General features: G+C 44.9%; 1 protein-coding gene across 1 annotated transcript; it reads left to right on the top strand.

Annotated features, from left to right (window-relative positions):
- The first annotated feature begins 11,170 nt into the window (after window positions 1-11,170).
- LOC137320622 (proteinase-activated receptor 1-like) lies at window positions 11,171-12,035 on the top strand. The gene is given in 2 exon segments (XM_067982305.1): window positions 11,171-11,901; window positions 11,903-12,035. Coding segments are annotated over 2 exon segments (864 nt in total).
- Window positions 12,036-15,450: the final 3,415 nt, after the last annotated feature.

Raw genomic sequence — 15,450 nt, 5'->3', positions numbered from 1 at the left:
AATTGGAGCCACTTACCTGTGCTTCCGGGTTTCCCGCTGATAAGCTGCGCGACGGGCGGACTGGGCATGCACAGTAAGGTCTGTCGGCTGGACGAGCGCTATTTAAAGGGGCAGTCCTCCACTGACTGATGCTGCAGAAAATAGGAAAAATTACAGCATGGAGCAGCCCAGGGGGAAGGCTGCTCCCAGGTTTAATGATGCCTCACTCCAGGTATCATTGGATGGGGTGAGGAGGAGGGGGAGGACAGAGATCATCCCCCCGGCGGGCGGGAGGAAGCGGCCTGCCTCTGCCACCAAGAAGGCCTGGCTCGAGGTGGCAGAGGAGGCCACCAGCACCACCAACATATTGTGCACCTGCATACAGTGCAGGAGGCGCTCCAATGACCTAAGTAGGTCAGCCAAAGTGAGTACACTTACTCATTCCCCTACAGTCCATCTGCCACATCACCGCCCCCACCCCACATCTCCTTCTGCACTGCCAACACTAGTCTATCACATCACTCCTCACACCCACTCAAAGCTCATCCTCATCTTACTGCACTTACTCACCTCGCCAGTACTTATCCTGCCACTACCACTCAACCCAATCCTCATATAATCTCATGGCTCTATCTCATACTCACCCTCTCATGCATCTCTTTCATGGTCAGCCTCACTCAACCTGCCACTACCTGTGCTGCAGCCACAGGGCATGCATCACATATGTGCAGTAGGAAGCGTAAGGAAAACGTGTCGTGAGCATAAAGGGTGTTTGAGGGTTTGTCATGGTGTTTACCTATATTTAATTTCTGATCAACTCACATTACATATTATATTGGCACCACTACTGCCACGTCTTTGCGAATCTTGTCTGGTTTTTGCCCTTTCCTGAGGATCACAATGAAGACCCACACCTGATGCCACCTATTGTGTCACTGCAGAGTGGGTGTAGGTGTATTTGCAGGGCTCTTTTGTGCAGACGACTGAGAGACGTCGGCGATGTCCCCGGTGGCACCCTGGAAGGATGCAGAGGGGAAGTTGTTGAGGGCAGTGGTGACTTTGACAGCGACAGGTAAGAAGATAGTGCTTGGGCCAGCTGGGAGCAGCTCGGCATGAAGGAGGCTGCAGATGTCCACGACTACATGTCCACGGAAGCTGAGCCTCGGTCTGTAGACCCTGTGGCGAGGGTAGTGCCTTCTGCAAAGCATCTCTCTCTGCGGTTGCCCTCCCTCCTGCTGTGCAGGTGGATGTGTCACAGCACTGTGTTGTCGGGCTCCACATGTCAGAGGTGGATGGCGTGTCCGGCGAGGCTGGTGATGCTGTTCGCCCTCCAAGGAGGTCATGATTGCAGCTACGGCGGCCCCCATCCGGAAGATGTACATCTGAGGGGGTCTGCAAGGTAGGTAAATGTGTCTGGACACCGGGGTAAGTGTGCAAGTTTATGCATTTGATTGTTAGGAGGGGGGTGGTGGAGGCCAAACTTTGTCCAAAGTGACAGAGTGGCCTCCTGCAATGAGTGAGGGTCTCCCCCCACCCCACCTGTCAAATGGACCTTTGCAGCTGCCATAGGCTGGTGGCTGCAACACGTCCAATTCAACAGGGAGTGTTTCCCCCAGTACGGGAAACAGTCACAGTTGATTGCAAAATCCCAGCCCTCCTAAAATATCAGGTTAATCAGGTTTGTAAACAACCTGAAGTACCTGTTCAAGTACTTTAAGTGGCACCCCGCCAGCTTTAATTGCAGGCGGAAGTCCCACATGTGGGGGCTGCACGCTCGTCACTGGGGAACCCGGAAATGGGGCGGGTTGGAGCCGGGCTCCAGACCCGCCCCGGGAGTCCCAGATTTTCGCAGCCCCCCCACCCCACCACGAACGCACCCGATCGCGGGTGTGAAAATCGAGCCCAACGTTTCAGGTCCATGACCCTTCATCAGAACTGGAAGAAGTTGAATATTAAACTGTTTTTAAGCAAGTACAGAGCCAGGGAAAGGGTGGGAGGAGGGAGGAAAGAACAAAACAGAAAGTCTCTGATAGGTGGAGGGCAGGAATGATTAAGTGACAAAAGGGGTGCAAGGCAGGAAGGGTGGTAATGGAACAGGTAAAGAAACAAAAGATGGATCTAGAGGAGCCTTAAATGGCAACATTAGGACCATCTTTTGTTTCTTTACTGAAGTACTTGCAGGTTAGTTGGTGGATAATTTCTTCTGACTGCTGGTGCAATTGTACATGTTTTTAGAAGTTTCCTATACTTGGCTAAAGTTTCAGTATTCTATAGACAGTGGTCTGGCTGGTCTTGCGTACTTTTAGTGGCATTTAAAATATAGTGCCGAAGAAAGTTGCTTCCAGACATGGGTGGCCTGGTAGGGCTTCCTCTGGGAATTGAACATGACTGGGAGAACAAAGAGAGGCCACGCAAAGCAGGACAAGCTGCCAGAAGAGGGAAGAGGAGGAGGAAGAGCAGGGGCACTCAGCAGGAGGCCATATCCGCAGAGGGTCTTCAGGGAGCAATTCTCTTACCTCAACTTCAGCGACGACCAGTGCATCAGACATCTTCGGTTCACTAAAGAGGTTGTGACTGAAATTTGTCAACTGCTGCAGCCACAACTGCAGCCTCAGAGCAAGGTAAGGACAGCATTGCCTGTGGCTGTCAAGGTGACCATGGCTCTTAATTTTTATGGCTCTGGTTCCTTTCAGGCTGCTGCTGAAGATATAAGCAACATCTCGCAGTTTGCAGTGCACTGCAGTGTAAGGGAGGACACTGAGGCTCTCTACGCAATGAGAAACTGATTCATCTCATTCCCTCTTGCCAGAGACAAGCAGGAGGAGCAAGTAAGAGATTTTGCTCACATTGCAGGCTTCCCCTTGGTGCAGGGTGCCATTGACTGCATGAGTATTGCCATGCAGCTCCTCATCTGAACTTGGCCATATTTATGAACAGAAAGGGATTCCACTACTTCAGTGTGGAGCTGGTGTGTGACCACACCATGCAGGTGAATGCCCACTATCCTGGCAGCTGTCACGATTCATTCATCCTGCGGCAGTCCTTTGTTCCACCTGTATTTCAACCAGCACAGCAAGTCAAAGGCTGGCTACTGGGCGACAAGGGTTATCTCCTCATGAAATGGCTCATTGACTCTGGTCAGGAACCCATGCACATGTGCACAGCAGGCATACAACTAGAGCCATGCTGCCACAAGGAAGATCATCGAGCACGCCATAGGCGTCCTTAAGCAATGCTTCCGCTGCCTGGACCACTCTGGAGGAGCCCTGCAGTACTCAGCTGAGCAGATATCAGGATTTGTCATTGTATGCTGCATGCTGCACAACCTCACCATTGTGAGGGAACAGCCCTTGCCACTGCCTATCAGGCGAGAACCTGAGCAAGAAGAAGAGGCAGAGGAAAAGGAGGAAGAGCAGAGGAGGAGGAGGAGGAGGAAGAGGCAGAGGAGGAGGAAGTGGAGGAGGAGGAAGTGCAACAGGAAGATTGATGGATTGCTGTGATGCCCTGGAAGCCCTGTTCCACAGTGGTACCCAGAGCCACGACAGCAACAGTCTGAGCTCCCAATGCAGCAGTCAGACCTTTGATGGAAGATGTTTGTGCTGCAATGGAAGCTGTGACATCCGTCATCAGTCGCTGTATCATGGTGGGTTCCATAGGTGTGCTGATGGAGATGACCATCTGTTCCATGTGGATGGGTTCCAAGCTCTGCACAAAGATCTGTGCCAAGTTGAAGCTGGACTCCTCCATGCTCCTAGACATTGTGTGCAGGCTTTCTGGCAGGCTTTGCAGTACACCAAGCATTTGGCTGTGTACGCCCATCAACCTTCTCCTGTAGCCTGGCTCATCGAAGTCATCATCTGAATCTTCTGCAACAGTACTAGTGTGCATCCCTGGGGTATCCTTTCCCCCCACCCTGGTTCCTGTGCACTTGTGCCCGGTGTCTCACCATGTGCAGATCCCTCCTCTATCCTAGCCTCTAAATTACGAGCAGTGTCAGTCTCTGAGCTGGTGGCTGCGAGTGTAAGATCGAGTGATGTTATCTCTTCATCATCACTGTCATCTTCCTCTGCCTCCTCTGACTGGGAAGGTTCCAGTTCTTGGGTATCTGAAATGACAAATGGACATGGGTTGAGTTGTGGTGAGGGGAGAGGAGAAAGTAAGAAGTGCGTGTTTACACCGTCTGCAGCACGTGAGTCAGAAAAGATTGTGGGATGAGGGAGAAGTGGGAAGAGAGAAGGAAGATTAGTTATGCAGAGATCCTCATCATCAATCGCTCCAGCACCAATAGTGGCCACGGCCTCAGCGATGGCCCTTCCAATGATGGCCAGCACTGTCTCCTCCATGGAAGTTAAGTGTGTAGGCGCACTTGTCCTCCTTCAGTTCTTTCTTGCTGTCTCCTGTTATGCGCCACCTTCTCCTGCAAGAAATAGGGAAGTGTGTCAGTGAATGTCCTGCAAGATGTTTGGGTGATGTGGCTGTCATGGTTGAATAGCTGCCAGTGTGTGTGTCAGCTGTGAGTTTTGGGTGTGTGGCTTACAACGGTGGTCATGTGTAAGGGTGAGATAAAGCTTATGAATTGAACAGTTGAGTACTGATTGAAAGAGACTGTTGGTAGGTGGGTGATTGGGGTATAGTGCATTGAGCAGTGGGTGAGGCTAGTGGTGCAGTTGGTACGATATGCCACTTGAAACTTGACAACTCATGTTAAATCATTGAACTTCTTCCTGCACTACATCCATGGTCTTGGAGTTACACTCCTGGCATTTACCTCCTCCACTACTTCCTCCCACTACCTCTTGATCATATGTCTGGAGGGCCTTTTGCCCCTCCCCTGCGGATACAGGATGCCCCTCCTTCTCTCCACCTCTTGCACCAAGGCCTCCAGTGCATTATCAGAAAACCTTGGTGCACATTCTCTCACATGTTCAGCCATTCCTCAAAGTATCAGATTCAGTTTTGAAATGACTCCCACCACTTCTTGCAGCCATCATGCACGCCCCCTTAAGAGGTGCAGGCTGCCTTTAAGAAGTGCGAGCCACTCGCAATATTGGGGCCCCCTGCTGATGCGTGCAGCCAATCAACAGCGCAGGTAGCATTGGCTGCACACAGCGATCATTTAAAACAGCAAGCAGCACGAATGTTACTGCGGGTTCATTACGTACCGCGATACCAGCACCCGTTTTCAGGGATTATCCAATTTAACCCCCGCCGTGCCTTATGCACATGAATGATAGTTTGACACTTTAAATTTCCTACTTAAAGAAGGAATATATGGTGTGAGTTTGGCGCTTTCCTTGGGTCCCGATTGTTTTCATTCATTTCCGTCTGTTTGCTTCCAGTTTTGTAATTTCTGATGTACGTTGAAGAGATTGACAGGAAATTTGGGCATAAATGGGCATAATTTTCTGATTATGCTCCCACAGGAAATTTCACCCCTTAATCCTTAATCTGCCATCGATGATTCTCCTTCAAATTCTAGGGTTCCCCCAAATTTGATGTGTTATTAAATGCACCAAGAAAAATGTGCAAGACTGTAATATTAAAACCAAATTCAGAAGAAAAAGCAAAAACAAGGTTCTGACTAAAGTTCATCGACCTGAAACTTTAAGAACATGAGAAATAGAAGCAGGAGTAGGCCATTCGGCCCCTCGAGCCTGCTCTGCCATTCAATAAGATTATGGCTGATCTTCGACCTTAACTTCACTTTCCTCTCCAATCCCCATATCCCTTGATTCACTTACAGTGCAGTAGTCTATCGATCTTAGTCTTGAATATACTCAACGAATGAATATTGACAGCCCTCTGGGGTAGAGAATTCCAAATATTCACGACCCTCTGAGTGAAGAAATTTCTCCTCATCTCAGTCCTAAATGTCCGACCCCTTATCCTGAGACTATGCCCCCTAGTTCTAGACTCTCCAGCCAAGGGAAACATCCTCTCAGCATCTGCCCTGTCAAGCCCTCTAAGAATCTTATATGTTTCTCATTCTTCTAAACTCCAGAGAGTATAGGCCCATTCTACTCAACCTCTCTTTATAGGACAACCCTCTCATCCCAGCAGTCAATCTAGTGAACTTTCGTTGCATTGCCTCTAAGGCAAGTATATCCTTCCTTAGGTAAGAAGACCAACATTGCACACAATACTCCAGGTGTGGTCACACCAAAGCCCTGTACAATTGCAGCAAGTCGTCCTTACTCTTGTACTCCAACTCCCTTGCAATAAACGCCAACATACCATTTACCTTCCTAATTGCCTGCTGTACCCACATGTTAACTTTCTGTGTTTCTTGTACAAGGACACCTAAATTCCTCTGAACACCAACATTTAATAGTTTCTCACCATTTAAAAAAATTCTGTTTTTCTATTTTTCCTATCAAAGTAAATAACCTCACATATCCCCACATTATATTCCATCTGCCACCTTCTTGCCCACTCACTTAACCTGTCTATATCCCTTTGCAGACTTTTTGTGTCCTCCTCACGGTTTACTTTCCCACCTAGCTTTGTATCCTCAGCAAACTTGGATACATTACACTCAGTCCCTTCATCTAAGTCATTAATATAGATTGTAAATAGCTGAGGCCCAAGCACCAATCCCTATGGCACCCCACTAGTTACAACCTGCCAACCCAAAACCTTTTGTTGCTCTCTCTCCACAGATGCTGCCTGACCTGTTGAGTATTTTCAGCCTTTCCTGTTTTTATTTCAGAAGTTAAAAATCTTAGTGTATTCGTTTTTAAAGATGTAACGAGGTACGTCAATGGTTAACATTGTTCGGAAACAGCAAACTGAGTAAACAAAAGGCTGGAGTTAGACTTAGTTGCCAAGATCCAAAAATTGGGGACACATGAGGGGGATGAAGGAAAAAGGAACACGTTACGTTGGCACCCATCGCCATATGGAATAAAAATACTAACCAGTCCGTATTGAAAGAAGCAATATTTCAGTCTGGTGGATTTCCCCTTATTTTATCTGGGACTTCTCGGTGGAAGAGGCGTGGAGGAAGGTGGTTATCTGACTCGGGTCAGTTACAATCCCGACCTGAGCTGGATCGGGATTGTGGAGAGAATCGCAGCTGGAAAGTACAGCTTGTGTTTTGGGTCGCGCTGCTTCCCACGGTGTCAGCTCCCAAACCTGGTGAGAAAACATGTGTAGTATTATTTACATTCGAAAAGTTATTCAGATCTCCCTTTAGGGTTTAGTTTATGGATTTTTCTTCTAAACGATGTTGTAAGTGTATTTATTTTCAAACAATTGTGATTTACAGTAACAATTGTAAACCTTAATAGAAAGACTGCTGTAGGAGTTTGCGTGAGAATATAACTCTTCCTGGTCACGTTATTATAAGATGCTTCGACAAGTTCATGATGTATATTTGCTGATATTATTTGGCAGACATATTATCTGGCGGGTGAGACAGAGTCTGGGAATGGCATGGAATGTTTTAAACCAGCCTGAGTGTTTATTTGTTTTTAAAAAAAACTTTAATGCTTATTGTGAAATGGAGCCAATTTATCAATTAATACTTGGCCTCCAAAACCCTAATGTTCCTACATATATCTGAGCTGTATATCCCTCCAGCAGGATTTCTACTGTACATTTGGTTCCTTCCAATGTGGCCGTTGGTTTTTGATCTCAGTGGGACCCGTGCCCCAGCGGTGGGAACACTGGCCGCTGCAGACACTTTGTGCATAATTCACTCCACTCGATGAATCACTGGTGATGTGCAAGAATCCCTAATCATAAAATCAGACATCTGAGTGAGTTTTCTGGGTGATTGCCTTCTTCTCCAAGCTTTAATATAGTCTGACTCCCCAAAGCATTTCCACCATCTACAAGGCACAAGTCAGGAGTGTGATGGAATACTCTCCACTTGCTTGGATGAGTGCAGCTCCAACAACACTCAAGAAGCTCGACACCATCCAGGACAAAGCAGCCCACTTGATTGGCATCCCATCCACCACCCTAAATATTCACTCCCTTCACCACCGGTGCACAGTGGCTGCAGTGTGTACCATCCACAAGATGCACTACAGCAACTCGCCAAGGCTTCTTCGACAGTACCTCCCAAACCCGTGACCTCTACCAACTAGAAGGACAAGGGCAGCAGGTACATGGGAACAACACCACCTGCACGTTCCCCTCCATGTCACACACCAACCTGACTTGGAAATATATCGCCATTCCTTCATCGCCGGGTCATAATCCTGGAACTCCCTTCCTAACAGCACTGTGGGAGAACTGTCACCACAAGGACTGCAGCGGTTCAAGGCGGCGGCTCACCACCACCTTCTCAAGGGCAATTAGGGATGGGCAATAAATGCTGGCATCACCAGCGACGCCCACATCCCATGAACGAATAAAAAAAAAGCTTGTTTCATTTCATGTAGTTGCTTTTTGTTTCAAAAAGCTAAAGAATACAGATGCTGGAACTCAAACAGAATGCTGTTAACACAAGCTGGTCATCATTGGTCGAGAAAACAGGTGGAGTTAAATGTTTCAGCTGTGGATCCTTCATCAGAACGGGTGGAACCAAGGGACCATGCCTGAAATGCAAGGCCTTGCAAAAGCTCCTGATCTCATTGAACCAAGGCCTATGAAACAAATTCTAATGGAACAGTTCTGATGAAAGGTCATTGACCTGAACTTTAACTCTGTTTCTGTCTCCATAGATGCTGCCTGACCTGCTGAGTGTTTCCAGTATTTTCTGTTTTTTTAATTCTATGAAACAAACCCTCTCCCGAGGTGTTCTGAATACATTCTGCCAAGCGTGCAAAACACAGCTGTTGTACCCTCAGGAATAGTGGTCTGTATCACAACTGGCAATGTTCCTGAGACTTTCCACCACTGAGCTGCAGGCAAGTCATGGCATAGCCCTGTGCAGATTAGACTGAAAGTGCTATGGAGTCAATTGTAGAAACCCGCTCTTATAGTAGACTGGCTGTGTCCTGGACTGTCTGTGCTGCCCTGAACTTCTTGAAGCTTACCGTCCTTGGAGACAAGTGATTTGTGTACATTATTGTGATGGTGTTGATTCATCCTTTTGAAAGAAGAGTGCAAGATGCCCCAATCTGAAATAGAATCTGAATCTGAACCCTGGACATGCTGGACCTCTGTACAGCATATCCCCGGCATTCCTCCACTACTGTGACCTACGCCTCACCCTGTGGTTTTTCTATTTCACTACTTAAATCTCTTGTAGTGTGTGTTTCTGGGCTGGAGAATGGTTGTAAGATGAAGATGATGATGATGCAGAGTGCTGCTGTATTACTGCTTCCTGATTGTAAGATATATCCTGGCAGAACATTATACCACTTCACACGGGCGAGCATCCACAGTCAAGGTTCTGTAATAGGGAATCCTTCATGGCACCACAGGGAACCTGAGGTGGAGAGAGTTGCACAACGCAGTGGCTTCAAACTACTACATGAGCCACTTCAATGTCCTGGCCTCTGCCCGCTCAGTGGTCAGGATGAAACCAGCTTTCTCTACAGCGTTCGAGGTTACAGCTGCATTTAGCTATTTGAAGAGGTCTCAACCTCTATTTCTGGTTGCACTTCTCATTCACGATGCACATCTCTAGTTACCTGGTGCGCAGGGCGAGCTGGTTGGAGGACCTCCTGGTGGGTGTCTTGCTAGGCCTGACACAAGCTGCTATATGAAAGTCCTGGAGTCATAGAATCACCAAGATGTTCACAGCTCTGGTATGTGCCATTAAATATGACTAATTGAGTCTACCAGTTCCCTTGGAGCCTTCTGCAACCAATGGATCAAAAGGTCAAAGGTAAAAAAAATCGTATTCACTTCTCTTCATCCCAGGTGCAGCAGGCCTGATTCACATCTCGATGCAAATGAGATGGTTAATCTCAAAAGTTTTGCATTTAAGAAACTTGTTTAGAGGTTTGAATTGGAGGAAGGCAAAAAAATTCCCATGTATACGCAAAGGGCTGAGTTAACACTTCCGAGCATAGCAAGTCGTTCCAAATTCTACGCCGTACAGTATTAAAGCACTTTAATTGTTTTACTGATAATATCCAAATACCCAAGGAGACAGAAAAAGGAGAACTCCCACAACTTCTCTGCATTGTAGTTCAGATAACTTCTCCATATTGAATATAGTAAGGACTTTTACAGGATGTGTTACAGATTTTGAACATTTTCCTTACCCCAATGAGTGTGAAACCTACAATAATTCCAAAAACACCCTCATTTTTATTAATATTACAGCAATAGTGGGACAATAATGAGACAGTGTGGTCTAAGACGCCAGACTCAAGGACTGCTAATCCTTACCTTACCAAAGGTTGGTGAATTGGAGGATAGTAATAGACTTCAAAAGGACATAGACAGGCTGGTGGAATGGGCGGACACATGGCAGATAAAATTTAACGCAGAGAAGTGCGAAGTGATACATTTTGGCGGGAAGAATGAGGAGAGGCAATGTAAACTAAATGGTACAATTCTAAACGGGGTGCAGGAACAGAGAAATCTATGGGTATATGTGCACACTTTGAAGTTGGCAGGACAGGTTGAGAAAGCGGTTAAAAAGCATATGGGATCCTGGATTTTGTAGAGACGAAGAGTACAAAAGCAAGGAGGTTATGTTGAACCTTTATAAAACAACTGGAGTATTGTGTCCAATTCTGGGCATCGCACTTTGGGAAGGATGTGAAGGCCTTAGAGAGGGTGCAGAAAAGATTTACAAAATGGTTCCAGGGATGAGGGACTTCATACATGGATAGACTGGAAAAACTGGGGTTGTTCTCCTTAGAGCAGAGATGGTTAAGAGGAGATTTGATAGAAGTGTTCAAAATCATGAAGTGTTTAGGTAAAGTAAATAAAGAGAAACTGTTCCCATTGGTGGAAGGGTCGAGAACCAGAGGACACAGGTTTAAGGAGATTGGCAAAGGCTGACATAAGAAAAACTTTTTTGCGTGGCGAGTAGTTATGATCTGGAATGTGCTACCTGAAAGGGTGGTCGAAGCAGATTTAATCGTGGCTTTCAGAAAGGTAATTGGATAAATACTCGAAGGGAAAAAATTTGCAAGGCTACTGGGAAAGAGCAGGGGAATGGGACTAACTGGATTGCTCTTACAAAGAGCCGTCACGGGCTCAATGAACTGAATGGCATCCTTCTGCACTGTAACCATTTTATGATTCTTCTATGATTCCAGACTTAAGTAGTTGTTAGATGACTATATTTATTCCCGCTGTTTATACGTTTGTTATTGCAATGAGTTTGCCTCTGGACTGCCTGGCAATCTTAATGTTCCTTTTTAAAATTACAATAAGTTCACCAACAGTGATATACGTGATGAATTTGGCTCTTATAAATGTAGTCTTTGTGTTGTCGCTTCCCCTAAAGATTTACTACTATTTTTCTGGTAATAATTGGAGGATTGGTTCTTTTATGTGCCGCTTGATTACTGGCACATTTTATGCTAGTATGTATTGTTCCATGCTATTGTTGATGTGCATAAGTGTTGACAGATATCTTGCTGTGGTATATCCAATCCACTCCTCCCTATGGAGGACCAGGAAATGTGCTGTTGCATTCTGCTGTGTCACGTGGCTAGCGTCTGTAGCTGGGGCTTTATGTTTTTACCTTACAGAGCAAACCACATGCGTAATAAATCTCAATATCATGGCATGCCATGATGTACTACCTAGACCCACAGTACAATATTATTTCCTCTACTATTTCTCTATTCTATACATCCTGTTCTTTCTGCTGCCTCTGATCGTGACCTTATTCTGCTATATATTAATCATTCGAAGCCTTAGGTCTTCCAACATGGCAAACAAATTTAGAAAAAGCCGTGCTATCTTTCTTGCTTTCGTCATGCTTCTTGTGTTCATTGTATGCTTTGCGCCAACCAATATACTTTTACTCATACATTATTTGCACACTTATCATGCAGAAAAATGACTCCCTCTGTTTTGCTTACATACTGTCTGTGTGCATGGGCAGTTTGAAATGTTGCCTCAACCCTCTAATTTATTATTATGCCTCATCCTTATTCCAATGTAAGGAATCTTACAACACCAGGTTATAGTCCAACAGTTTTATTTGAAAATCACAAGCTTTCGGAGCTTACCTCCTTCGTCAGTTGAGTGGAGGTAAGCTTTCGGAGCTTACCTCCTTCGTCAGTTGAGTGGAGGTAAGCTTTCGGAGCTTACCTCCTTCGTCAGTTGAGTGGAGGTAAGCTTTCGGAGCTTACCTCCTTCGTCAGTTGAGTGGAGGTAAGCTTTCGGAGCTTACCTCCTTCGTCAGGTGAGAGGAGGTAAGCTCCGAAAGCTTGTGATTTTCAAATAAAACTGTTGGACTATAACCTGGTGTTGTAAGATTCCTTACATTTGTCCACCCCAGTCCATCACCGGCATCTCCACATCATCCTTATTCCAGACAGAGTTTCAGAATCTGTGTTGCAGGGGAGCTGATAAATCTGGCAGTCGTCAAATAAAATTGAGAATGAATAAAATGGGCAACTTTACTCCCTTTGGTGACAATTACCTTTACATAAAAAAGCCATTCCTGTGACGCAATTGAATCCATTGGTAATGCGAGTCATACTATTTACATTGGTTGGTGTGTGTAGTAACTAGAAGGCATAAATTTAAGATCATCACCAAAAGAATAGAGGGAAAAGTTAGGTGATTTTTAAAAAAAGTGCAGAGGGTTCTTAGAGCATTCCTACCAGAAACAGTGGTGGAAACAGAATCCATAGAAGATTTTGAAGGGGAAGTGGATAAGTATTTAAACAAGAACAATTTAAGAGTATGGGGAAAGGACAGAGAATGACACTAAAGGCATTACTCTATCAGAGAAGCAGTTGCAGGCACCATGGATTGAAAGGCCTTCTTCTGTGCTGTAAGATTCTATGATTTTACAATGCTGTCATTTTTTGTTTACAGTATGGAAACCAACAGTTTTCCTGCATTTAATGACTGCTTTAATCAACTAATTTGCTAACTGCATTGTACTGTTTACGTATTTTAGCTGTTTCAATATTTGTATGTGAAAAAAATAATATACGCTGTTCTTCTGATAACATTTCTCTATTTTTGCTTTCAAATACAATTTGTGTTTTGTTTGTTTGAAATTACTTTAATATGCCATGATCTCATTTTACTGGAAGGCAAACCACAGATGTAACAGTCACATAAACTAAAAGTCACAACATTCTGCAACTATTATTACATGTCTGGCTGCTCTCTTACCAGAAACATGACCATATTTAAAACCGAAGTGACAAAAATGTAAACGTGGCATCAGGAGAAGGGTGTAAGAGCTGCAGTCACTCCTGCAATGGCAACAGTTATTGCTTCCACAGATGAAAGTTTCTCAAATTACCTTTGACTGCTCAGAAATTAGTGGACATGCCTCCCAGTCAAAACCATTTTGCAGAATTGTACTTCTGTGTAATCTTTCACCTTTACAATCTTTTCCTGCCTATGGGGCACCATACAGGCCGAGCATCGCCAACGTTATGGTGGTGGTGAATGTTGGGATGTTACGTCGACTTACATCGAGTCTACAGCACAGAAACAGGCCATTCGGCCCAACTGGTCTATGCCAGCGTATATGCTCCACGTGACCCTCTTCCCTCCCTCCCTACTTCATCCAACTCATCAGCATACCCTTCTATTCCTTTCTCCCTCGTGTGCTTATCTAGCTTCCCCTTAAATGCATCTATGCTATTTTTGACTCAACTACTCCTTGTGGTAGCGCGTTCCACATCCTTACCACTCTTTGGGTAAGGAAGTTTCTTCTGAATTCCCTATTGGATTTATTAGTGACTATCTTATATGGATTACCTCTGGTTTTGGACTCCGCACAAAGTGAAAACATTTTCTCTATGTCTACCCTATCGTACCCTTTCATTATCTTAAAGACCTCTATCAGGTCACCCCTCAGTCTTCTCTTTTTCTAGAGAAAAGTGCCCCAGCCTATTCAATCTTTCCTGATAAGTATGTCCTCTCAGTTCTGGTATCATCCTTGTGAATCTTTTTTGCACCTCCTCCAATGTCTCTATATCCGTTTTATAATATGGGGAACAGAACTGTGCACAGTCCTCCTAGTGTGGTCTAACCAAGGTTCTATACAAGTTTAACATAATTTCTCTGCATTTCAATTCTATCCCTCTAGAAATGAATCCCAGTGCTTAGTTTGCCTTTTTTATGGCTTTATTAACCTGCATCACTACTTTTAGTGATTTGTGTATCTGTACCCTGAGATCCCTTAGCTTCCCTGCCCCATTTGCACTTATTATCCAAGCAATATGTGGCCCCCTTATTCTTCCTGCTAAAATGCACCACCTCACACTTATCTATATTGAAATTCATTTGCTGATTACATGCCCATACTGCAAGTTTATTAATGTCTTCTCACATTTTGACGCATTCTTCCTTTGTATTAACTACAATGCACAATTTGGTGTTGTCCGCAAATTTTGAAATTGTATTTCCGATTTCCGAGTCCAAATCGTTAATGTAAATTGTGAACAACAGTGGTCCCAGCACCCATCCCTACTACTTCCCACCTTTTGCCAGTCTGAATAGCTACCCTTAACACCCATTCTCTGTTTTCTGTTTTGTAGCCAGCTTGCTATTCATTCCACTACCAGTCCTCTGATGCCACGAGTCTATTATTAGTCATGAGTCATGAGTCATGAGTCTACAATGCGGTACCTTTTTGAAGACTTGTTGAAAATCCAAATATGTTACATCTACTGCATTACTCTTGTCTACTCTTTCTGCTACTTCTTCAAAGATTTCAATAAGGTGACTTTCCCGTCTGGAATCCGTGCTGACTATTCTTCATTATATTTTAATTTTCTAAATGATTTTTCTATTACATCTTTGAGTAAAGATTCCATTATCTTTCCTACCACTGAAGTTAAGCTAACTGGTCTATAGTTCCATGGACTTGTTCTATCTCCCGTTTTAAATATGGGAATAACATTAGCTGTCCACCAATCCTCTGGCACTATTCCCTTTTCTAATGAATTTTTATATATGTAAATTTTATCCCCTTAGATCTAATTAATTACTGATTATTTATATATTTACTTATTTACTGTTGCCCCTTAGTTTACATCACTTAGCACCTCCTTCCTCCTCTGCACCAAATTCCCACTCTCACCAAATTCCGGTTATCACTCTGTTTAGCAAGTCACTCCATTTAATAGATTCACCCAACTCTCACCAAGCTCCATGCTTTTCCAGACATCCCTCTAATATGGATGGTTATGGGGCAAAATTGCATTTAACCATGCCCCCTTCATTTGATTGTGCGCTTCCAACAGAATGATTGGGGTCACGGGAGGGAAATCGTGGCAGGAATAGTGGTGGTCAGTATTGAGATGGAGACTCAGCGGAGGAGAATTTCACTTGCCAGACCATCTCTACACCACCCTGCAGTTTTCAGAAGGAAAATCCAGGCGTTTAAGTCGGAGGAAGTTGTGATCA

This window comes from Heptranchias perlo, chromosome 4, assembly GCF_035084215.1.
Source record: "Heptranchias perlo isolate sHepPer1 chromosome 4, sHepPer1.hap1, whole genome shotgun sequence".
NCBI lineage: Eukaryota > Metazoa > Chordata > Chondrichthyes > Hexanchiformes > Hexanchidae > Heptranchias > Heptranchias perlo.
This window is presented reverse-complemented; position numbering and strand designations above follow the sequence as displayed.